At 33.5% G+C, this 24,535-nt stretch overlaps 2 protein-coding genes across 3 annotated transcripts in view; one reads left to right on the plus strand and one right to left on the minus strand.

Moving 5' to 3' along the window:
• Window positions 1-792: 792 nt before the first annotated feature.
• Window positions 793-24,535, plus strand: part of LOC111051005 (pyridoxal-dependent decarboxylase domain-containing protein 1) — a 45,242-nt gene continuing 21,499 nt past the window's right edge. Inside the window, exons 1-13 of one of the 2 annotated variants that reach the window (XM_022337409.2) lie at window positions 793-925; window positions 4,666-4,815; window positions 5,641-5,819; window positions 13,947-14,136; window positions 16,338-16,485; window positions 17,223-17,350; window positions 17,831-17,902; window positions 19,958-20,056; window positions 20,467-20,568; window positions 21,204-21,275; window positions 22,091-22,189; window positions 23,058-23,216; window positions 24,065-24,308. In XM_022337409.2, the coding sequence (XP_022193101.2) occupies window positions 845-925; window positions 4,666-4,815; window positions 5,641-5,819; window positions 13,947-14,136; window positions 16,338-16,485; window positions 17,223-17,350; window positions 17,831-17,902; window positions 19,958-20,056; window positions 20,467-20,568; window positions 21,204-21,275; window positions 22,091-22,189; window positions 23,058-23,216; window positions 24,065-24,308 (1,723 nt within the window). In that variant the 5' untranslated portion in view covers window positions 793-844. The remainder of the gene's footprint in view (window positions 926-4,665; window positions 4,816-5,640; window positions 5,820-13,946; window positions 14,137-16,337; window positions 16,486-17,222; window positions 17,351-17,830; window positions 17,903-19,957; window positions 20,057-20,466; window positions 20,569-21,203; window positions 21,276-22,090; window positions 22,190-23,057; window positions 23,217-24,064; window positions 24,309-24,535) is intronic. The other variant, XM_022337410.2, reaches the window with a different exon arrangement.
• Window positions 10,022-12,732, minus strand: LOC111051007. Its single transcript, XM_039433938.1, has 2 exons — window positions 12,407-12,732; window positions 10,022-10,434 (listed from the first exon to the last, which is right to left on the minus strand). Exons 1-2 carry the CDS (start codon window positions 12,542-12,544, stop codon window positions 10,282-10,284), a joined length of 291 nt encoding a protein of 96 aa, XP_039289872.1. The 5' UTR covers window positions 12,545-12,732; the 3' UTR covers window positions 10,022-10,281.

Raw genomic sequence — 24,535 nt, forward strand, 5'->3', positions numbered from 1 at the left:
TATTAATTTGATAATATTTGTATTTTGTGGTATCAAAGCTATTTATTACGAGCTTTAAGCTACTGCATAAAAATATAGTAGTCTATAATATATCATTATATTTTGTAGAAAGAACCGATAATAATGTATATTTGAAGCAGTTTTAATTGGGTTTGTTGAGAATAAAGTAAGATAATAGCCTAAATTTTATCGGACCTACAAAATACAGTTTACAATATTATAAAAATTCTGGAATGACACGGTAAATGGAGTAGGGCTAAAATGAGTTCATACATGGATCAATACATTATTTTCTAAATACCACGCACATTTTCCATGAGACTGAACAATCAATATACATACAATGATCTAGAATATTATTATAATACCATCAAGGAAAGGGGATTGTCAGAAATTCTGCAGAAACTGAGATGACCTACAAATTGGTCAATACTATTTATCTAAATATAAAAAATTGATTCTGAACTCGTGAAATGACAAACGAATGAATGACAAAAGAAGAAAAATACGCAAAGAAAAATACGGATTAGCATAAAAATGATAATTTTAAAAGAAGATAAAAGTATTTTGATTGAGGAGGGAAATCAAGAGTAGGTACCGACCGTCATTTTAAAAAGTCGCGCCAATAATTTTATATAATTATCGGAGGAGTTATTTTGTTTCACGTTTTAGAACAAAAATCGATAATATGTTCTCTCAATAATTTCAAATGAAATTTTAGTATGTATTTTCTTAATATATTGTTTTTATCGTATTTTTTATATCGAAGCACTATCTGTCAAATTTTGGAATCAGCTGAGGTCAAGTGGATTTAGAAATCAGCTGCAGTGAAAAATCTGCCACGATGGCTGACGCCGGTGTAAACATAGCAAAAGTAAACTACGAAATGGATGAACAACAAAATCCAGTGCTGATTCCAACTCAGGTAATTAGTGAAATATTAAGCTAATAAGCTATTTGATAATTATAACATTATTTTTTTTTGAATCACACATCGATCCTTCTAAAACATTGTGGGTTAGGATTCGTGTTTGTGAATTAGACGTCATTTGTGGTTTCCTTATAAAATTTTTCATTTCTTTCCTTTGAGCATCATTAATTATTCTCAGATGTATAATCCTTTTTTGACTTCATAGCTAATATTATATAAAGTGTATATTCATTTCAAAAGTTAATAGATTGTCATAAAGGAAGTGTTGTGATGACTAGGCTAGGTTATATTCATGGAGTAGAGTACTACTAGTTTTGTTGTCAAGTACCTAATATTCATTCTAAGATAGAACATAATCCTACTATCCCCAAATATCAAATAACATAAACTGTACTGTATGCGTCTCAGCAATTTCAATGTAATTTAGTTTTTATCAATTATAGGCTATTGCATTTTAATAAATCTTTTGCTTTATCCTGTTACGACCAATAATATTCATCCATGTTATGATTATTTGATAAGTAGTGATGTGTTCATTTCTGTTGCAGTGTAGAGATGATAAAATAAGTTGTATTTTTAAATTGACACAAGCAATCAACTTATTTTTTGTTTTAATGTTCCATTTATCAAATGTTTATACTTTATCCTATTGTTCTATTTCAAATCTACTTTTATGACTACTTTATTCATTTCTAATAACAATTGCTATTTTGGAAAATGTGCAAGTCTGCTGTGTTGTCTTAACCAAGGGTAAGTTTTTCTACTGTGTCGTTGTCGTTATTTGACGTCTTTCTCTTTTTATTTGGTGAAATTTGTGTTAGCCTAACTATTAAAAAATGTAAAAATATAAGTTAACATTTTTTTAAAATGTTATTAATTCAGATTAGTTTCAAACAAGTTATTTAACGGAAAATTAAAAATTACGGTTTATATATAGACACTATTAGGCCTATGCAAAAAGTTTTTTTAATATTTATTTTTGAATATCTTATTTTGTACTATGCTATTTCATCTAATTAAAATTGTGATAAATAACGATAAATTCATCTTGAATTGAATTTAAACTTAAATTTATTTTATTTTTTTAATTTGTCTATCTACGAGGGTAATTTTTTTCATCATCCGCACATCATAGGACAGATAATCGGTAGGATGGCGACTTTTACATACCCGAACAGCTTGTTATTTCCACCAAACGCTCTGTGATCAGTGAGGAGACTGATTGTTGTCGAGTTATAGACCCAGGAAACAAGGCCACCTTCCACCTTAATACAGTCTCCTGTCAAGTGCTAAGGGCGTAGTATTATTTTTTTCTGCAAGCTAAAGGCAATAGTTTAACATAAATCTACCGAATAAAGGTTCAAATTAACGTAGGAAAAAATAATAGGAATAGAGGGTATGGAATTGAAATGGATTACAACTTATCTACAAACAGAAAACAGGCGATTTGTATGAGGCATACTAATAGTATGGATGGCTTGACTAAACAATATTGTTCTAAAACCTAGGATGTATCAAGTGCAGGAGTCCCTCAAGGTTCGAATTTGAGACCAGTGCTTTTTCTTCTCTATGTGAATGGCCTACCTGAAACAATAACAGAAGGAAAAATTTGGTTGTTTGCTGATGATGTGATCCAGGATCAAACTGATATAGAAACTTAGAAATAGAACGCAAAGAGGGTTGCAACAAATGCAGGAATGGTTCGCAAGTAAACAATTATTACTAAATAGAAGCAAAACAAATATAGTTCAGTTCTACTACAATCGAAATAAACCTGACCACTCACCACTGCTTCAACTGGACGCCGGTAGTATTCTAGTAGGTGAATCCACAAAATACCTTGGAAATCTTGGAATCACAATAAATAGTAACCTTCGTTGGCATCAGCACATTGAAAAGGTGAAATCAACTACAATCAGTGAAATTAACTTCAATTTGCTATATGATTCGTAGACTCTTGCCTATTGTAGACAATGATATTTTAATGTAGGTTTACGGTTGTTTCAGCAGTATTATGAGCTGTGGCATAACAATGTGGGGTAAAAGCACACTGGCCAAAAGAATTTTCCTATTACAAAAGCGTACTGTACGAACACATTGTAGAGCACCATACCTAGCACATTGTAAACCACTATTCCAACAATTAAATATATTGACTTTGCCAGCAATGTCCATTCTGGAATCGGCCATGATGGTGAAGAGGAAGCCTGAATTGTTTGTGAGGAATGAGAAAATCCATCAGCATAACACTCGCCAAACACAGATAATTCACGTAGAGCAGGTGACATCGACCCTAGCCTGGAATGGGCCTAAATTCCTTTGATCAAAAGTATATAACAATTTCCGGCTAGCATTAGAAGCATAGAAAGAGAGGACAGATTCAATAAAGCGTTCGAGAGCTTTATTATATATATTTATTATATTAGAGCTTTGTGTTAGCCAATCCATACTACTCTGTAGAAGAGTATCTACAGAGTGACGACCACGACGCAGCAGCGTTTCCAGTGGGATAACTACAAAATATCAAGTATCAAGTTAGAAACTTTATGGATGAATGGTGTCCAAAAATTAAAGACGTCAGTTGAAATGACATCCGGAAGCGTTGTGATCCACCACTTGATCTCACAGTGCTGGTGCAAACAAACGACTTATTCATCGAATCAAATGGGATAATTTCGATCACCCGCCATAAAAAACTGACTTGGCCACTCATTAACTTTTACCTTATTCCTAAACTGAAGACTTTGAGGGGAATGTTTCCACACTAATGAGGAGTTCCAAAACAATGTCATAACAGCCCATTTAAACTCAGTAATTCAGTATATTCAGTCCATGACCGGCAGTCGACTGCCAGACAGACTTCGTCAAGTATAAAACAATTGAAACACTAATAACTTGAGATGGCTGCAGATCTCATTTGGCATCAACATTTTATGAACAGGGCTTTGTCAAATGCTTATATCTTCACCGCAATTATATTGAAGAATAATCATATGTGAAAATAGGTCAACTATGATTGAAAAAAAATATTCTTCTATATACATTCGTCTTTTTGTTGTGTCCAATCGGAGGTTGAAAACAAGAATAACCCTCGTACAATATACATTTTAAAAGAGTTGATACTTATTCTAGTCATGCCACTATGTGGATTAAACGTATTTGACACCCCTTGACATTTTTCTTACAATATCGAATATATAAAATATTTTTGATACTTACTAGTTATATTTTGTCTAGGAATATTGTAATTTATTTCTATTATATTTCTTGTACATTTTTGCATTATTTTTATTTGTGTTACAGCTATTTGATCTGTATGTGGGAATACTTGAGTATTTTCTCATTTGTTTCTACGATCATTTGAATGATGAGTCTTTTTACAAATAAATGATCCTACAAGATCATTATATAGCAAACAGTGAAGTGGAAGGTTTATTCAAATGGTTCTGATTGTAATGTAAACATTATGAGCCTCTTATCAGCAGTATTGTTTGTAATAGCATCCAGCCTACCTATTTCTGTGTAACTGTGTGCTCTTCAAATGCTGAGTAGATGCTCAAATCAAATTAATTTTTACAGTCGAAGATTAAACTGCAATAATTTACAATTTTATGAATATACTAATATGTTATAAATTACAATGCTCCTAGACAAAATATAACTCACCAATTATTGTCTCAAGTATATTAATGATCTTACACAAATTTCCTTTTTATTTCTCTGTATTTTTACAGAAGAATGCATTGGAAGAAATCGAGTTTCAAGTTTCACAAGTGATTGGACGATTGGAAGAGGTGGCTGTGGGGAGGGGTAGACGAACCCCTCCCCCTCCGTCCGTCGAATTGCCTAAACGCTCACAAGATGAAATATTAGGGCATATACAAGTAAGAACGTCTCACGTCATTTATTTAAACATATGTTTTTTTATTATACATTTGTATTACGCGCTTTTCATTAATACGAATGAACTGTTACGATTGACAATGTTACTGTGACTATGAACCAATTTAAAAGCAATCTTTCTTAAGGTATGAGTGTATTGATTGGACAATGTCATAAAAACAAAATAGGGGGAAATTCAACAACAATGAACACAAGCAAGAGAGGATACAACCAATTACACATAGAATATATTATTCACAATTTTTGAAAAAATTGTAGTAGAAAATGTTCATTCAGTCTGAGGATGCCAGTACAACATGGCGAAACGGTCGTCACTTCTAGTAAACAGTGGAGTGAACAATTTATACTGCAAAGTTATCAAAAGTTGTTTGCATTATAATATTCTACAGTAGGAAAATAAATGGATCAACAACACCGTTTACACAAGATTTATTTCTCACTGAATACGTAAAACTTTCCAGCAGTACATTTTGCTCCAAGAAAGAATCTAAAGTTACTTATGTAAGTCAAGCTACTCATGAATGATGGCACAGTGTTAGGCGAGATATACTGATACTTATCTTAATAAAACACTGACAATGTTGTCAAATTTCACCAGAAATTTCGTGATATTAAACAATATTTTTCATGTTTCACTACTCATGAATTGCAACAATCTATTTTGAAGTAAATTTAATTTTCTAGTCTGCAAACAAGTTTCTTTGTAATAACCTATTCTACTGTAATAACTACAATTTATTAATCTTTGCAACTTTTCTGTACCTAATGCATTTATAGAAGTCATACTTTATATTTTACTTTTTTAGGATTTGTTGCAAAATTATGAAGAGGAGGCATTTGATAGTCCACTTACTCCCCAGACACGAATATCAATGATTTCACACGCAATTATGGTCTACGCATCCTGCCTTGAACGCACGCATATCCAGGAGGTATCAGCTCGATTGACGTCTGACACATCTAGGTGGTTGGCAAACATTTTCCGGTGAGTTCCTTAGATTTTACAGTTTTTATGCTCATTTGTTTGGCGATAAAATATTTTTTTGTACTTTTTTAAAGAGAACTGATTAATATAGACTATTTTATTTAAATATCGATGTACTCCCTTTTTCGGTGTATCAATATCATTCAGTTGATTAATATTTTCTATGGTTAATGAATAATCTTATCATTTACATTTGTGAAATAGACAGTCTATCTCAGTGAAATCTACCCTATTTCAGTTTATTAATTAGTGAATCACTCGATCCAGTGCTTGAAAGTGATAAAATACTTTTAATTTTCAAGTTATTTTGTTGTGAAATGTTATAAGAAGGGATTGTGCTTAAACTGCATTGGTAATTTGATAACGAAATTTTACAGTGGCAGCCTCTTTGATAAACAGAATTTTACACATGCGGCCACTCTAATAATTATGTGAAGATGAACTCTTAAATATTGAATGTTGACCAATATTTATTAGTTATCATAGTTGCTAGTATTTTTGCTAATATTGATGTATAGAAACAGGGCACATTATATTAATATATTTATAAAATAACCAATAATTATGCTCAGATTACCTATTTTGTTTCCCAATCTCAAGTTAAATCTCAATAATTAATCTAATTTCATGTTCACTGAATATGTAGATAGTGCACATATATTTTCTTACATCATGTACTATATTTATTATAAGTGGAAAACTGTTCGTTAAGAAATGAGTATTCCATTTATTGAGATGAGGAGGTAAGGTTTCTTCCTCATTTATAGACATAACTATGTCTTTGTGGTTAGAATGTAAGTTTTCTTCCTCATTCATAGACATAACTATGTCTTGCTTCAAAACTAGATTGCACCAAATTACATTAATATTTATTGTAAACCGATATTTGTACATTCATTGAGAAAGTATTCTGTCTTGGTTGTTTATTCTATTATACTTAATGGGTATGAATCGGTCATTCAAGACAATTGACTCTGGTTGGAGCAGCCCAGCATAAGGCTAGGTGCACACCAGTTAGTCAAGACAAGACACGTTTAGTCACAATACTTCACATTGTTGCTTATGCCGCAACTCACACTGATTAGTCATTGCAATTAGACATGTCTTCATAAGCAACTATGCGAATTATTGTGACTGACCATGTCTTGTCTTGACTGACTAACTGGCCTAGCCTAAGAGGTATTAAATCAACTAGTTTTTACTTTCCTTGCCCTATTACCTACCATAGGTAAGGAAAGTATTGCTTTCCGAAAAAAAATTAAGGTACCCCAATTTCTAAATTTCTATACGTTTGAAAGTCCCCTGAGTCCAAAAAACTGGTTTTTAGGTATTGGTCTGTATGTGTGTGTGTGTGTGTGTTTGTGTGTGTGTGTGTGTGTGTGTATGAGTGTATGTGCGTCTGTGTACACGATATCTCATCTCCCAATTAACGGAATGACTTGAAATTTGGAACTTAAGGTCTTTTCACTATAAGGATCCGACACGAACAATTTCGATCAAATGTAATTCAAGATGGCGGCTAAAATGGCGAAAATGTTGTCAAAAACAGGGTTTTTCGTGATTTTCTCGGAAACCGCTTCAACGATTTTGATCAAATTCATACCTAAAATAGTCATCGATAAGCTCTATCAACTGCCACAAGTCCCATATATGTAAAAATTTCAGGATCTCCGCCCCATCAATGCAGATAGAATCCCAATTATCAGGCTTCAGATACAATTGAAACAAAAAAAATCAAGTGGAGTAGATTGAGCATGTTCAGTAACATTTTCACCTAAAATTGAAAATAAGCTTTAAATTCGAGAAAATGTGATTATTCAATTGCAAATTATTGTTGATTCTATTAAATCATTCACTATGAAGAGATAGCAGACCTCGTGTGTCTCCAGCGTTATTATCCTGTCACCAGCTGGCTCAAATCACTGAATAGTAGACTTGAGATGCGCGGGAACACTAGCGTCAGGTGATCAAAACGGCAAGGAAAGTTGTGTGAGTGCGCCACACCAGATTTTTTTCTATAACTACATACTGTATGAATGTGAACTTGATGCCCTATGGGCCGTATGCAGATACTCGGTTTGAACGAAGAAATATCAGCTGTTCGTTTGAATCCCGTATTCAACACATTATGATAAAATAATGCAACCATATCTACAAGTAAACGCGTTACAAAGTAGCGTTACACTTAGTGTAAACATATGGATCTAATAGTTTCAAACATAAGCTTCTCACATTTCTGATTTGTACCTTATGAATTTTCTTTGTTATTTTTGCTTTTTGTATGCTATGGTTGAGTTTGAATCTAGAGCTACTTTGCACGTATAGGACAATGTAACTATTTTTATTGCGTAAATTTCAACCCATGAGTTTCATTTCATGTTTGATTGGCAACGTTTATTGATACAAAGCTATTGTTTGTGCTGAAGCTCTAATCAAGTCTGTTCTTTGCATCAGTTGCGCGATTCACATCAAACTGTCAGAATTCTATATAGATAACACCATCGCTTGCCATTCAATTAATGATGGAATTTTGAAGCAAATATCACTCAATCTCGTTGATTATTAATTGAATGTAAATATTGAATTAAAGTGAAGTATCAATCCAACTCGTTCACCTATAACAACTCATGAATGCAATTACTCAATTAAAAACTATCGGCACCCAGTTTCTCCCATTTTCAATTTTTTTTAAACGCTAAAAGTATGGACTCTAAACTTCAATAAACTATGAATCAATTATTTTCTTTGGTATTTTGATCTTATTATGAAGTCATCAAGACAACCCACAACTCTATTAAATCATGCAGAATTTATGAGAAGTTCGTTATAGTGATGAACTCGCTCTAAATCTATGCTGTTTAGACCAACCCCAATTATATTAGAAAAGAAACGATTGATTAATTAGAGCTGCAGTTTTCAGTTTAAGCTTATCATCATAATAGTAGGTATCAGTAATATTGCAATTCAATCAATACTCATAATCTATAATACAGGGCCCGGCATAAAAACCTGACGATTTTTGAGGGATGATAACTAAAGTGTGCATCGTACAATTAAATCATATAATACATCAAATTAAAGATCACATTTTGCAATTTATAGTGAATTACATAGATTACTCACAAAGTTTTTTATTTGTAGATAATTTCATCCAAATGATTTCCGTTACTTTTCACACAACTCACTTAACCTAATTTTAAAATTTGCCATTGCTCGCTCAACCATCACTTGTGGAATCGCTTCAATTTCTCGTTGAATGACCTCCTTTAGTTTTGTGGATTATTGTCTGCGTAATAACAATAACGGTAATTTTGTTTATTCACAAATCCCGAAAAATGAAAATGTTCCTAATCACTAGAAAGAATAACGGTATCCTGGTGGACATTTTCGAGAATGATTTCGCAAGCAGCTTTGCAATGTGCCCAATAATTTGCATCAAGTTGTTGCACTAACATTATCTTTTTCGAATGGAATTTTAGTTCGGAATGAAGAATTCGTTGTACACTTCGATCAGAAATGGCTAGCGCAACAGCATGTTTCGCTGCTGAACGTCGTGTAACCGTTCAGCTGAGACCGTGTAACAGCTACTCAGGCGTTCTCACAGTTCGTTTTCGCCCTGTTGGTTTCTTTTTTAAAGCGGACAACGTGTTCCTGAAATTCTTTACCCACAACAAGATGATATTCCCACTGGGAACAGGCGCGTGTCAATTTAAATTATTAAAATGTCTGCGACATAAACGCTGTTTTAAAATAACTGAGTCATTATTTTTAAAATAAGCTTCAATCACAATCGCTTGATGTTCATTTGACCACGACACACTGGCTACTGGAATGGCAAGAACAGACCTGTCGATGTACAACATTCCCGCCTTTTCAATGGTAGTGGTTCAAACATAACAATTACTACAAAATCGTCAGATTAATATGCCGGTCCCTGTATAATAAAGGAAAGAATTTGCATATACACGTACGGGATGGGAAATTCAGGAATGACGCATCATCACGTTTGATCTACTGGACTGATTAACTTGCTTATTGATTCTTAATTCACCGAGTATGGTTATAGACCTACTTAAATTCTTTGACATTACAGTAGGTCAAGTTCTCAATTAGACCCTTGCCGAGCACGGGTTACCTGCTAGTCATATATAAATAGTTATTGATAATGATGAAATGAATATTTTTTCTCAAATAATAATATACACATTTTAAAAAATACTTTATTGATAATCACGACACTCACCAGAATCACTCTCACTAAAATTTTGGAATAGCTTCATCACAGTTAACTTCACTTTTAGTAGTATACCACTTGTTAAGACATGTTCTTGCATTGCTCAAGATGACAGTGAGCAGTTTTGTGTTTTTCGTGAGTTGAAACTGATAAGAAATTTTCCTAGAGTTAGCAAGGCTTTTCTTCACTCACCACTTTCATTTTACTTATAAATTCAGCTCTCAAAATTTAATGCTTCTTCTTGGCTGGAACATCCCAGCCCAAATCTGGCCGTGCGTTGCAAGCCATGTAGATCAGAGCACCCTGATTGGGCAGTGGTTGAATTGCAACATAAGTTCTTCTATCAGGAGACCAAGTGCTCTTGTACGACATTTGCTTTTTCTGAAAAAATCAACTTTTTTTTAGTTTGTTGATATTTGTATACATAATTATGTTGCTTAATAAATAGCTGATATTTGAAAACAATACTTACCTTTGTAAATAATGAATATTACTAACAGCTAAATGAAATAATGTACAGCCCTACGCTACGTTGGAAATGACCAAGTAATTTTCTTACACTGCTATTTATTTTCTCATCGTGAGAACTATCTCAAACTATCGAAAAATTGTATAAAAAATTTCCTGTTCGATATATTGATGGGCTGAAATTTATAGAAGTGGTAAGTGAACCCTTAATTTGATGAATGATATTATTTATCAAAACTGAGAGAGGTACAGTTTTGGACTGAGCTTGTTGTCCTTCCCAGATTATTTACGCCTGTATAACATTATACAAGAAAGTGGAAGAAAAGAAACATTTGGGTCAACCGGCATGATTTACGAAATAATTTTAATTGTAATTCAAAGATTTACTGTGTGAGCTCATCATATATTCACAGTAGGAAATATATAAATTGATTCAAATAAATTCTACACCTATTAATGAATAAATAAATTACATATTTTCAGCTCAATCTGAACTCTCCAAAATTGGAATTTATCATGAAAACTATTGATTTGATAATATAATGTCGTGTGAAAGAGACTGTATTTTAAGACGTGTGAATTCAACATGTGATGGAAGTGAAAAATCAATATTGACAACTACAGCTCATTGATAATTGATCCTTATTTTGAAAGGTGTGGATTTGCAGCGATTGAAATTGGAATATATTATGGCTTTGTACTTATATTACTAACAAATGTATATACTAACAATATGTACTATATATTTGATTACAATAGATATTAACATTGTTGAATATCCTGGACAACCTTGAGTATAATTAGTAAAGGATAAAGATTAATGAGAAGAAAAATTGTGATTAAAACAAATCAGTTGTAATACAACTATGGCAATTGGGAGAATGTATTGGTTTTTCATATATATTTTAAAAATTATGTCCCTTGATGAAAAGAGACTAAGAGAAAGATATGAAAGTGTTGGAATCACTGAACGAATAAAAATGATAATTGCTATTCTTGCTAAGAGACAAGTTGATCTTTCTGTTTAAAAAGATACAAAAATTTGTTCTAATCAATAGAGAAAGATGAAAAATCTTTTGCTCCTTAAAATTATTAGAAACGTAGGTAAAAGCTATTTTATCTTATTTCAGTAACTTCTACTCTGTAAGTGTTTTATCAAAATTAGTAACTAATGGGGAGTTCAAATTAATGTTTTCAATAGAATCTTAATTCAAGTAAAATTTTTCTAAACCTGAAGCAAGAAGACGAATCAATATTTTCCGTGCTTCGGTTGTACGTCAAACAAAAATGAGAAGACATTGACTTCTACTAATGAGTAATCAAACAATATGCAAATAGTATTGTTCAACTGACAACATTAATTAGTCGTTCGTGAATTAGATCATAATTTTAAAACCAATTACATCAACGTTTTTTGACGAAACTGATACTATCAATAACTTGATTAGTTCAATCCATAAAACATAAAATCTTCTTGAGAAACTTGGTTGTCTCTTAAGTTTAAAACTTGAATAAACTTAACGTACATTCAAATATTAATTAATTTTCATAAGAAGCTTCATTGTCTTTGTCTATTCATGTTTGATAAATAAATTTATTAAAATTATGCTGGTAAATTCAACAAACCAACAAGAACTGTTATTATCTTAAAGTTTTAATATGAATTATTTACTCACTGACTGGGGCATGCTTTCGAATCGCATGGGATTCATTGTCAACATTATTCGTATCTACTGTCATTATTGCTATTATGTAATTATCAGTTATTCAATATGGTAAATGATATGATAATATTATAACCAATGTAATGATTGGTAAAATAAGACTGCATAGAAATTTATGAAAATAAATACGAATAAATGAAATAAATGTTTAAAAAGAATACCTTGGTCTTTGTTTCATCAGCTGTTTCTTTTTCATGCTTTAAAGCCGTTCTCATCAGCTCCATCAAGTACTTGTAAAACTCATTTCGTGCCTTTTTTACTTTGATGTCGGAAGACTTGAGTTTGCAAACCCTTGCCATCCATTTCTTGATAATTTCTTTTTCTGAAAATATTAGAAACGTTTTAAAATCTTTTTGCAAAATACTTTAAAATTGAATTAATCATCACTCAACCTTTTGCAAGAAACGGTTTTGTATCTGGTGCACCAGTCATACCTTTGAAGTTTTGAAGTGGAAATTGGACTTTTTGAAGTGAAAGTAAAATCTTAACCTTATTCTTTTTTGAAACTTTTATTTGTTAAAATTTGTGAGAAGACAGTTTTGGGCTAAGCTATGCCTGTTGTCTTCTCCCAATCATATTATATTTATTATAATTATGATCTGTAATTGCCAATGAAATAAATAAATAAATAAATACCTTTGATATTGAAAAGATCAATATATCAAATATAAGAATCGTTTAATATATCAAATCATGCAAAACTATAAAGATTCTTTAAATTGAAACTCTCCGCATAATATGTTAAGCAACTCATCAACATAAAACAATCAATAAGGCACTTTACACAATAATTTGAAAATACCTATTCAGAACGCAAACTTCCATAGCTTGGTTTCAAAATTGTTGAATAAACTTTACTTAAACCAGAAACGTAAAACAATGTTCAAATCTTCTAATTTTTGTTATATTCTAGAATTGTTATAAAGTTATAAATATTTTTTTATAGATTTTTTAAGATTTTGTACTATTTAATCTGCGGAAAGAAACTGTAGTAAGCAAGCTTTGAAATGCCAAGGCTTAGTTGCACAGAAGCCTGTTGAATTTTAATCATGATTAAATTTTACGAGAACCAATCAGAGAATACTTTTTCGAAAAGAAGGCTTCTCTGATTTACTCTTGTGGCATTCACACATGATTTAAATTTAACAGGCTTTTGTGAAACTGGATCTAAAAATAAAATAAAGAAAAACTGCTCCTTCAATAAATTAGAGTTATCTCATTTTAGTAATATTTATCTAAGTGACTCTATAACTGAGGTAACACTTATTGAGACTGCAGTTTTTTGTCCTATTTTTATAATATTATTTTAAATTTATAAGAAAATATTCCCTTGTCTTATTGCCAATCAAATTAACAAGTCCGCTTGTTTGTTATAGCAGCCCTAAATACTGCAGCTATGAAGAGCAGTAAGCTAAATACGCCAATAATTTGTGATTGTCAATAAATGAAATAATAATAATACAGGTTGGTCCACAGTCACAACTAATATTATAAAGCTCTGGTTACATACATCAGAAGTATCACTTTTGGTCCACTCTGAATTTTTCAAGAAGTACATTGAATTATAAGAGAAAATATTAGAAAATAATTTCACGGTTAAGAAGTGATGGTGTGAATTAAAATCCAAATCAATTTTGCTCATTGAAGTCCTTTTTTATTTATTAATTAATTGATTCATTGATTAGATAAATTAATTTTTAGTATGCCGTTGCACGGTGTCTGCTACCATGATGATCAGATGGAGGGAACGGTGAGGATAGCACGGGCTTTGCTGCATGTCAAGTACCCGCGTTTCGCAGAAGAGGGCTACGAAGTGTTGAAGTCGAAGCCACCGGTCATATACACCAGTCTGGCTGCACCTCTCAGCGTCATCCAGCATATATGCAAACAGGTGAATCATTAGTGGTTCGTCTATTATCTGTCAAGGTTTTGAACCTCACAACCTCGCATTAATTCCTCTTTATATTCCAAAATTAATTAGTTGGATTAAAAACATTTGGAAAATTTTAATAGTAAAAAGAAGGCTCATTAAAGTTTTGTCTATGGATAGTTCAGTCATGATTGAACAAGCAAGAGAAAAAGATTTGTTCCCATTGTATCGCTGCAATTTCAAGCTTTGTTTTGTCTATAGAGGCTTCAGTCATGAGGAAAAGCTTGGTTGCCATTACAACGCTGCAATTTCAAGATTATTCTCGTAAAATTTACACTAGACACAGAAATCTTGTTGAATATCTTCATTTATTTCTTATTTTCTCCAATTTATTTTTCATTTATCATTTTTTTAGTGACTGAACCATCTATACCAAATAGCTTAACAAAATGTACTTTACAGATTGTACATTACAACGCATTGAGGCCACATGTTAAACTTATTTTCTCTTTATGGAATGTCTTGTACAAATGTTGATGTTTGGAACCGTTTATGTCAATTGATTATAGTGTCACTCAAACTTTATTGAGCTTTTAGTCTTTACATAAAATTGAGTATTCATAACGTAACATCAAATTATATGCTCCATTTTGGTAGAATGAAACCTCACATTGTGTGGGTGAACACTGAGTACTGAATAATAGGAACACTGAGTTGAATAGTATAAACTAATGATAGCACAGATTGAGGCAGCAGTATTCCCGTCAAAGTTTCTCAAATATTAAATTTCTATTTTTAATAGTTTTCTAAAGTTGTATAAAAAGATTGTATTTCTAAAGTTGTATGTTGTAAAATTTTAGTTGTCTTAACCCACTAAAGGTCCACGTTATAATGGCAGTGATGGAAGATAGGAAAAAAACGTTGCCAAGTCTCTCCATTTTGACTGAACACTGACTGTACACAGCTGTTACTAAATTCATCCCATTAAATTAATCTAATGATAATTATCATTTCCTTGATAAAATAATCAATTTAATGTCAAATTAATCAAGAAAATATATTTTTTTCTTAATTTGATTAAAAAATTTGCTTTCATAACTGAGATTAGATTTTTATTTTTATACAAACCTGAAATGGCGGCTAATTTAAAAAGCTGTGATACAACAATCTGAATTTCAAAACAACAGAAATTGAGTTATTTGGTAGGTATTCTATTCCAATTTCTTTTAAAAATAATAGAAAAATGGAAATCCTATTAAAAATAAGTAATTTTAATGGATTAATTCTGAAATAACTTTTCAATATTATTTATACCGGTACGAGTAGGTCTAACCTATACGGGTAGGCTAACTGAAGCATGGATGAAGTCTAGGATGGTTAGTTATCAACTTTTAAAATGTCATTTCAGGTATTTTAATTTGTGTTTCTCATACAGTAATGTTTAAAAATTATTTCATTGTTTCAAAAATACATTTCAAATCAATTATACGACTTTTGTACTCAAGTATTTTGATAGAATGATGAAAAAATGGCGGCTGAGAATTGTTTGTTCAGTTTTGTACAGTCATTGTCAAGAGTAAATATAAAATATTCTGGCAAATAGACAACATTGCAAAGCGAGAGAGAGATAGTGCTATCTGTTTTGTTTTATGATAGAAAAGGACAGCAACAGTAACAGTATTGTCAATCGTACAATGCCATTGTAATGTGGACCTCACTATAGCAACCTGAAACCATTAGACTGAATCGTGGTCTAGTAAAGTAACATAGTTGTCTCTGGAGAAGGCTGTGCTAGTAGCCCTCATTGCATGGAACAAAGTATCAGAAAACTTTCATTGTTTCATGTCTCATAGAGATAGAGTAAGATAGATAGATCTTTATTTGAACTCAGTGGTAGCCCTATCTGAAGTAGCCTACTATCTATAGTTGTTATTTAACTCCGTAAAGAAGAACGGTTGATATTCAAGAGAAGACTCTCCCTGATAATTTCGGGCCTCCAAAAAATGAACACATTCAAAGTCTCATTTCTTCATGAGTTGTTTTGTTTTTCATACGTATCATAGTGACTTGCAAATAAACAGTAATCTGTTTCTACAAAACAACAATACACAATTAAAATCTAAAAGTATTATTGAAATAAATGAATAGTACATTTCTTCAATGCGTTTTCAAATCATAATCAACTTAATCGAAGTCAACCTTTTATTTCGTACCTTGTACAGTTGAGTCTGCCGCTTCACTGTGTGAGGGGAATTGCGACGATGACATTGTTTGGTTCGCAACAGAAAATGGACGTCGCTGCCTTGGAACGACAAATAGAAGAGGATAAGACGGCCGGACGATTACCGCTGTTAGTACTGGCGGATGCCGGTTAGTTTTCTTCATAATATTTTTGTTAAATGACACAGTAAATAATAATACAACAGTACTTTATAAATAATGTTAAGCGTACTTTTAATATGACAGTAATGATAGGAACAACAGTATTAGTTTTATAAGTGGAAGAGAGTGCATTCATTGTCTCAACTTCACCCACAGCATTTTTAATGTTTTCAAAAATCATGACTCTGAAGAGACTCTGAAATTGATCAGGTGCGATCTGAAAATTCTGATATCAGACCTGAGCCAACCAGGTCACTCGATATTATCTCAATTTATTCTCCGGATATTTAAAATGACGTTTCCACATAGATGTTATATTTACTCTGAAAACTAATCATATTATTTCCGCAGTCGTGGAAGTCTTTAAGGTATTTGATAGCACTATTAATATTGATTTTTTCAACAATTTATTATTAAATGTAAGTTTCATTTACAAACAGTATTCATATCGGTAAGCAACCTGCACACAGGGACTAGTTCCACTAGCTACTGCTGGAACGTGGAATTAGAAACTTCCGGAACTGAAATTGACATGACATTTCTAATTCAGCGTTCCCGAGACAGCTATTGGAAGCTGCTATTGTCCGTGTGTGCAGGCTGCTTTAAAGTTTTCTACTTTACTTTTCACTTATATTTTTTCCCACTATTATTCAACAAGGAAGCATGTAGTAAAATGTATGTTTCTGGTTCGTTGAAACTGATTTGTTTTTTGTCTTTTTCCATAGGAACTCCCATCGCTGGTCATGTAGATAACTTGACAAGACTACAAGAAATTTGTAAAAGTAACGATGTGTGGTTGCATCTACGAGGCCATACCTTAGCAGCCTTAGCAATGGTCTCTGCCACTGATTCAGTAAGTTTTCAAAAAAACTCATTTTTTTATCAAGTTATAGATTAACATCCACTTTTGTAGAAGGATTCTATGTATTATGAGCAGGTGTAACCGTGCTCCACAAGGGTCTGTGAGAAACACATATATATTGCATTATAGTTTAATAGTTCCATACTGAAGATTAAAAGTATTATCCTATCACTTTACTTGACAACTAACAGAATTTAGAATAGAAAAATTGAAGAGACTTGAAATGTTGTCGAAAAATCCACTTTATTTTAATATAAATTATTATTTCACAGTCAATTATTTTCAATAGAAAAATTGATTGAAAAATACAAAAATTGAATAATGATTCATTATGTTGTCAGAATTACATCAGTAATCTTCATTGAAGTTGAAATTATTCTATACTGATATATGTGTGGAAGTGTGGGTAAGCGTTCAAGAAAATTATTCTTCTCTCATTTATTGTTGTATCTACTTATTGCTCTGTTTCAGCCCGCAAATATAGCTGATAGTCTCACATTGCCATTGGCTTACTGGTTGTGTGTTCCTGGACTGCCTTCTGTTGTATCCTTTCTTATGAAAACATATTGCTATAATTTTTTCCAATTATAATACTTTAATTCTTACTTAATCGTTCGAAAATAGAATATTCCGATATATACAGTCACCAGATACCGTCCTGAAAAAAGGCGTCGTCTTCTGAATTATTAGACATTTCTATCTCAAATAGATTTGTCTGTATACTTAAAAGCTAATTTTCTTGAGTTTCATAAAACGAACATTTTAGATCTAACTATTTACTGTTACGTTACTTGCTATTTACTCTCCACTTAAAGCTCAGTTGAGTAGTGTTGAACTCTGATTCAAACTTGGAAACTGCTAGAAGTTGGAAGTTTTTTATTAGAAATTGCAGCAGCAGAAGTCCTTAGTTCTATTTATATTGATTTCATTGGATATTTGAAATACGGTAATTATCATACAGTACTTCTAGAAGTTTAACTTAGATATTCAGGTTTTGGATTTCTCATAAAATTAGTAATACCACTTGAGCTATTAACATTCTTATCTTTATGTTTATGTTTTTGAAGGGACGGATTCAAAGATCCAAAGGTTCAGAGAGAGAACCTCACAAGTCAACTGAAGCTTTTTGTGTGTCCAAAAGCATGTTAGTTAGGCAAACCAACTCCCGTGTCCTTTACAAGGTCCAGGAGTTTCTTCCCTACACCAACATCCCATTCCTCACCTGGCTGCTTACAGCCAAACAGAGCCCTTCTTCTAGCTCCAAGCCTTTCGCAATCCAGTATGATATGCTTGGCAGTCTCTTCAGACTGATTACAAAGCCTACACATCTGGCTTTCATTTCTGAGTCCAATTGTGTTGAGATGTTTCCTGAAGTGGCCATGTCCAGTAATCAGGGCAATCACCTGCTTGACCTGACCTCTACCCAGACTCACCAGCCAGCTGGTGAAGCGAGGGCTTGCGTCTGCCAGCAGCCTTCTGCCAAGTGCTTGACCAGGGTGACCCTGCCAATGCTGGTGGTGTAGGTCCCTGGACCATTTACTTATTGTGTGGAAGGCAGTTGCTTTACTTATGCCACAGCCCGGCTCTGGGCCAAGGAATGGCATACTAGAACCCCGCTTAGCAAGCTCATCTGCACGCTCATTACCTCCTATGCCTACATGGCCAGGTACCCAACCAAGATGCACAGAGTTGCGTGTTGTAAGCCTGCTGAGTGTTTTGTGGCACTGCCACACCAATTTGGACTTGATTTCATTGGAGTCAAGAGCCTTGAGGGCTGCCTGACAATCTGACAGGATTACTATTATGCTTATTGCAATATAGCGCCTGGCAATGCCTATGTTGGCACAAGCCATGATGCCTTAAATCTCTACCAGAAAAATGGTACAGTGTTGTCCCAGAATTGCATAAACTTGTGTTCTAGGTGAATCACTGTACACCCCGTAGCCAGATTTCCCTTCAATGAGAGAACCGTCTGTGTACCAGACAAGGCTGCCTCTTTTGGGATAGGGCCCTTCCTCAGACTTCCACTCCTCTCTAGAGCAGAATTTAACAGAGAAAGGTTTAGTAAAAACCATCTCCGTGCTCATGACATCTGACGTCATTTCAAGCACAGGGCTGTGAGCAACAGCTTTGGTGATTGTGCAGTGGCCTGTTCCAGACAGGCCTTCTCTTCATTGGCCTGCAACTTTCAGTCGATAGGCTGATTTCCGTGCTTCTGCCATAATAAAAATGTTCAATGGCAGTAAGCCAAGAGCAACTTCAAGAGTTGCTGACGGGCTGCTCCTGAAAGCTCCAGTGACTTGTCGGTAGAGCATTAACATTCTTAGTTGAATGTATAAGTATTATATTTATATTTTATCCTTCAACTTCTCAGATGAATTAGCGTAAATCACAATTATTATTGTTGGGAAAAATGATCTGTGAACGGTTCATAGGAATAATAGCAAAAAGTTTAATTTTGGATTTGAACTGTCTATATAGTATGCAATGCTACCATTGTTTACAATGTTAATATTGTTTACCATTAGTGATTTGTAATATCAAAATAACTATTCTATTTCCATTTTTTTAATGAAAAGTTCTTAACATAAACTGTAGACTCTCTACAACCTGAATTGTCAAGTGGGTTCTTCATTGGGACTCCTCGAAAGCCCAGGCAAGAGGTTGATTGTTTTACCCGTATGGTGTGTTCTGCAGGTAAATATCATCATATATCTTATGTCGTAGCTAGACATAGTTTTCTTATATCTCAATTACATCTCAAAGCAAAATATTTTAATCTTACTAGAAATTATATAAATTCAAGTACCCTTTATTAAATATTGTTTATTTTCCTTATAATCTTACTGTTTAGTATTCAATGAAATCTTCATTTTTTGAGGTTGAGTGGTAGAGAGAACAGTTCTAACTCCGCCAAATAAGTGTTTTTTCATTTCATTTCAAATAATTATAAACTAAAAAATATGTTTGTATCGATTTGCATTGAAGTTTAGCATTCCGCATTCCATATCTCAGCCTCTCCCTTACATTTGAAGAGTAATTCCTTTCCAAACTAGAATTTCTCTGAAATTTTGTGATTTCTGATGTTTTCCGAACTCTGTCATCAGGAATTTGGCAAAGACGGAATCCAAACTAGAATGCAGCAGATGTTTGAATCAACTGAACTTTTATGGAGGAGACTTGTTAAATATCCTTGCTTAAGGCTACTGGTGAGTTGGATTGACTTATTTATTTTGCAAAAATATCATAAAGTTTTTTGTTATTGATAATCTCAATTGGTGTTTAATCTTAGCTGATGATATGTTTATCAGGGCTTGAAGCAAAACGAAGATTAAAGTGATAATGATTCATTCAGACAAGTGAATTAAATTAATAATGACATGTCTCTTTTTGTGTATTTTCAGAAGTTCTTCTAGATCTATGATTTCAAGTGTATGATTATTCCAATCTCAAGCTTTTTAGACTACTTTATTCATCAACCCTGGTTGACAACTTATGTATTTTATCAATTGAACGCTGAGATGGTATCGAATTGCTTGATCATGAATTAAAAACATAATTTGTTGTATTTCCTACTCAAATAGTTTCATTTACACAAAAATTGAATTTCTATGTTCATAGCAACTGATAATGGTGCCATGAGTATGTAAACGTATGCTTTGTTTAAATAAAACTAAGTTGATTAGCCATCGTGGTTTTTTTTTTAATTGCATCAATATTGGTCTTGAATGATCATCTTTTTTATTCAGCCATTATAATAAATTATTATAAACTGTTACTTATTGCCTTTAACTTACTCATTGATTTTTTGTAATCTATGATACATGTTTCGTTTTGTTCCTAGAGTCAACCACCAGGAGGAGAGGGTGGTGTGATAACATTGGCTGACCTGATCTCAAAACCAGTAAATATAAATGTGAGTACTGTGTTGCCTTGTTTTTATACTGTAACTTACCTGGATCTTTTATACTTTTATACTGGATCTGAAATTTTTTCTGACTACTATTACTATTCTATGAGATAAAAAGCCCAGCAGAAATATACCTTTGCTTTACTTACATGGAAAAGTTACATTTTCTATTGTAGTTGAATTTATTCTGTTGAAATAAAATTGCCAACTTTCCATATCAATGAATTAATATTAAACATTTATATTCAATCACTGTACTTTAGTCCTCCTATCAACTTGAGTTAGAATTAGCAGTTAACTGCCTTAAATTGCAGCCACATTTTATAAAAAAAAAAAACATTCTTGATTATAAGTACCTAATATAACTGATTGTAGTTGTTAATTATTAGGTTACTCTTTAGGTTATTATATTGTTGTTGTGTAATTTTTTCTTCTGCTGGGCTCTTTAGATTCTTAAGCTGCGTACACATATTCGTGCTTCCAACCCGCACCGAGCACGCTCCTCCCTCGTACCGCCCTCGTACCACCATCGAACCACAGTCGCTCCGCCCACGCACCCATCATGAACGTTACGGAAGATGTTAGATCTTCTCGCGTTCCCCGGTCGAACCACTGTTGCTCCCCGGTCGATCATCAATCGCTCTGCTGGAGTGACGTTCGGTTGCGGAGCAGAGCGAGAGTCTGTACGCACCTTTACATACTCACTCGTACATACCATCAAGGTGCATTACAAAATTATAAGTTTTCATAGATGATTAGAATTGATCACATTTAATGAGTAATCCAATGATTTACTGATTTACACATTTTCTCGATTTCAGCTGTTGATGGAAGTGGTAGCTAGTACAGTAGTGTTCCAGTTCATACCTGAAGGCTGTGTGGACAAAGTACCGGCTTACTACGATAAACTCAACTCTTGGGTAAGATTCCTTCTTAATTTGATAGTTTATTCCATTAAAGTTAAGGCATTTTACATTTAATGAGAGATTTTCTAATAAATCTTATCAAATAGAGCTTCTCCACTAGCCTTTCTAAAGACCTCAATAAAGCTCTTCTTATTGAGATTATTCAATAGCTTTTCTAAAGAGCTTGATGAATCTTTCCTAAAAGAGATATTCTAATTTCATGTTTCTAAAACTTATTTTCTTTTAGTGACACATAACCTAGCTACATTTGGACTGTTGTATAAATTAGAATTGGAACCGTTTTGGGCGTGAGCCTGTAGTACTATCCTCAAAGTAGTGTAATTCTGAATGATTAAATAAATAAACTAAAAAAAATCTTTCTACATTTTGAATGTACAAGGGTCATTTTTTTCAACCTCCGATCACTTATCATAATACACAGAAATGCGGTAGGGAGGCGATTTTCACAGAGCTGAACAGTTTATCATCCCCACCAAACGTCCTGTAATCGGTGCGGCAAGATCGTCAATTTTTGTCGAGTTATAGAGCCAAAAACATGGCTGCCTCACTTGAGTCTACCGTCAAGTACTACTTGCGTAGTGTTACTCGTTTTTGCAAGAAATAGGTCCACTGGTACGACAAATGCCTCAATCTGCACGGCAATTAACTATTAAGAATAATCATGAGTGTAAGTAAAGTTTAGTGGAAAAACTATTCTTTCATATGCATTTGTCTTTTATGTATGGCCAATCGTAGGTTGAAGAAAAGAATGACCCTCGTATTTATTTTCATGTTGTAATTTTAAGTGTGTTATAAGGACAGTAATGGGGTTTAATTCCTAGTGCTCTCACAGAATTTTAAAAATGAATGTTTGTTGTGACAGCTCGGGCAAATTCTGCAGAGAGATGCAGCCCAAGTGCCCCTAGAATTGTGCGAGCTGGAGTCAAGCGGCGTTGTGCTGAGGTATTGTCCGTTTGAAGTGGGCACCATCATCACACAGGCTGACGTCGAAGCATTCATCAACTGTCTCGATCAACAATTGGTCAGTAAAAGATATAAATACATCGATCACGTATTACAATATTTATTTATAATACCTTCGATTTTTGATCCTCCATAAAAATGTATGATGTAATCTTTAAAGATGCTAGAAAAGGATGGCTACCGAAACTGAGATAAACGTTGAAAAATGTGCCAAAGCTTCTACCTTGCTAGGCAAAAAAGCGTGAAGCATTTTATAGTCGATATACATGAGATGACACATCTCTAGTTATTTTCATTTAAGAGAAAATAAGATCAATCGCCAAAATTAAATCTCTTTCAAAGAACAGCAAAATAAACATAAGAATAAACAGCAGAAACATTAAGTTCATTCATGCTTCTTTTGGTTAACTTGTCTTTTAAATAGCTCTGCTAATGTGTTAATATTACCATGATATACTATGATGACTATACTGCTGTACTATACTACCTTTACTGCTATACTATAAACTATATTTCTATACTATTTTTTTCCGATCGGGCGGAATTTATTGAGAAGCACTCCTTTGTACTGCATCATTTTGCTTGGGTCAGCCAAGAAAATGTCAAGTTCCATTAGCAATTTTTGACTTTACAATTGACAACCTGGGACCTATTCCACTAAGAAACAAGTCTTGTTAGCAACCTGAAGTGCCAGGAGCTTCCGTTGCAGATGTGCATCATGTCACATTGTGTGCTTTGCATGTCAATCTTTGATGTCTATTTGTCACCCTGGTCCCTGGTCGCTTTCTGTCTATTTGTTTTATAGTTTTATTTTAATAAATTTATTCGATTTGATTTTCGGATATGTTTGCATTGAAATAGAGTATGTATTAATGCCTTAATCGTTTGCCATGTTATGGGTTGCAGGAGATCCTATCGGCGACGGTTGTTCACAAGGAGACATTCCAGCAGCTGGTGGCTGCGTCGCCGCAGCTGCGGCTGGTGGAGCTGGCGGGGTGGGCGGGGCTGGGAGGCGTACGCTACCTGCCGCAAGGCTGGGCCGCAGGGCAGGATGACCAACTGCTCACAGATCACGCCAAAGAGGAGCTCAACCGGCTCAACCTGCATCTCGTCGAGAAGCTGCGAGTGTCCGATGCTGCTTTCTCTGCCGGTCGGTTTAGTCAGCTTTACTATACTAAAATAATATGAATAGCGTATGGCATGACGACTAAAATAAACAGAACACAAAAAAATATTAACTGCAACCAATTTTTTGCACATGATAGTACAGTTCAAGGTGCCTAGAATAGAAGGTAGTGGCCACGCGCATCTCGATCTTTTAATGATCAGTCAGATGATCGGTGTGACGTCATTGGTGCTCTAAATATCTATTCTTCC

This window comes from Nilaparvata lugens, chromosome 8, assembly GCF_014356525.2.
Source record: "Nilaparvata lugens isolate BPH chromosome 8, ASM1435652v1, whole genome shotgun sequence".
NCBI lineage: Eukaryota > Metazoa > Arthropoda > Insecta > Hemiptera > Delphacidae > Nilaparvata > Nilaparvata lugens.

Excerpts from the sequence above, each read along its gene's own strand:
- LOC111051007 (XM_039433938.1), bottom strand. The coding sequence starts at position 12,544 with ATGGCAAGGGTTTGCAAACTCAAGTCTTCCGACATCAAAGTAAAAAAG. Across the intron at positions 10,435-12,406 it reads CTGATGAAACAAAGACCAAG|AAAAAGCAAATGTCGTACAA; the intron begins GTATTCTTTTTA and ends TGATTTTTTCAG.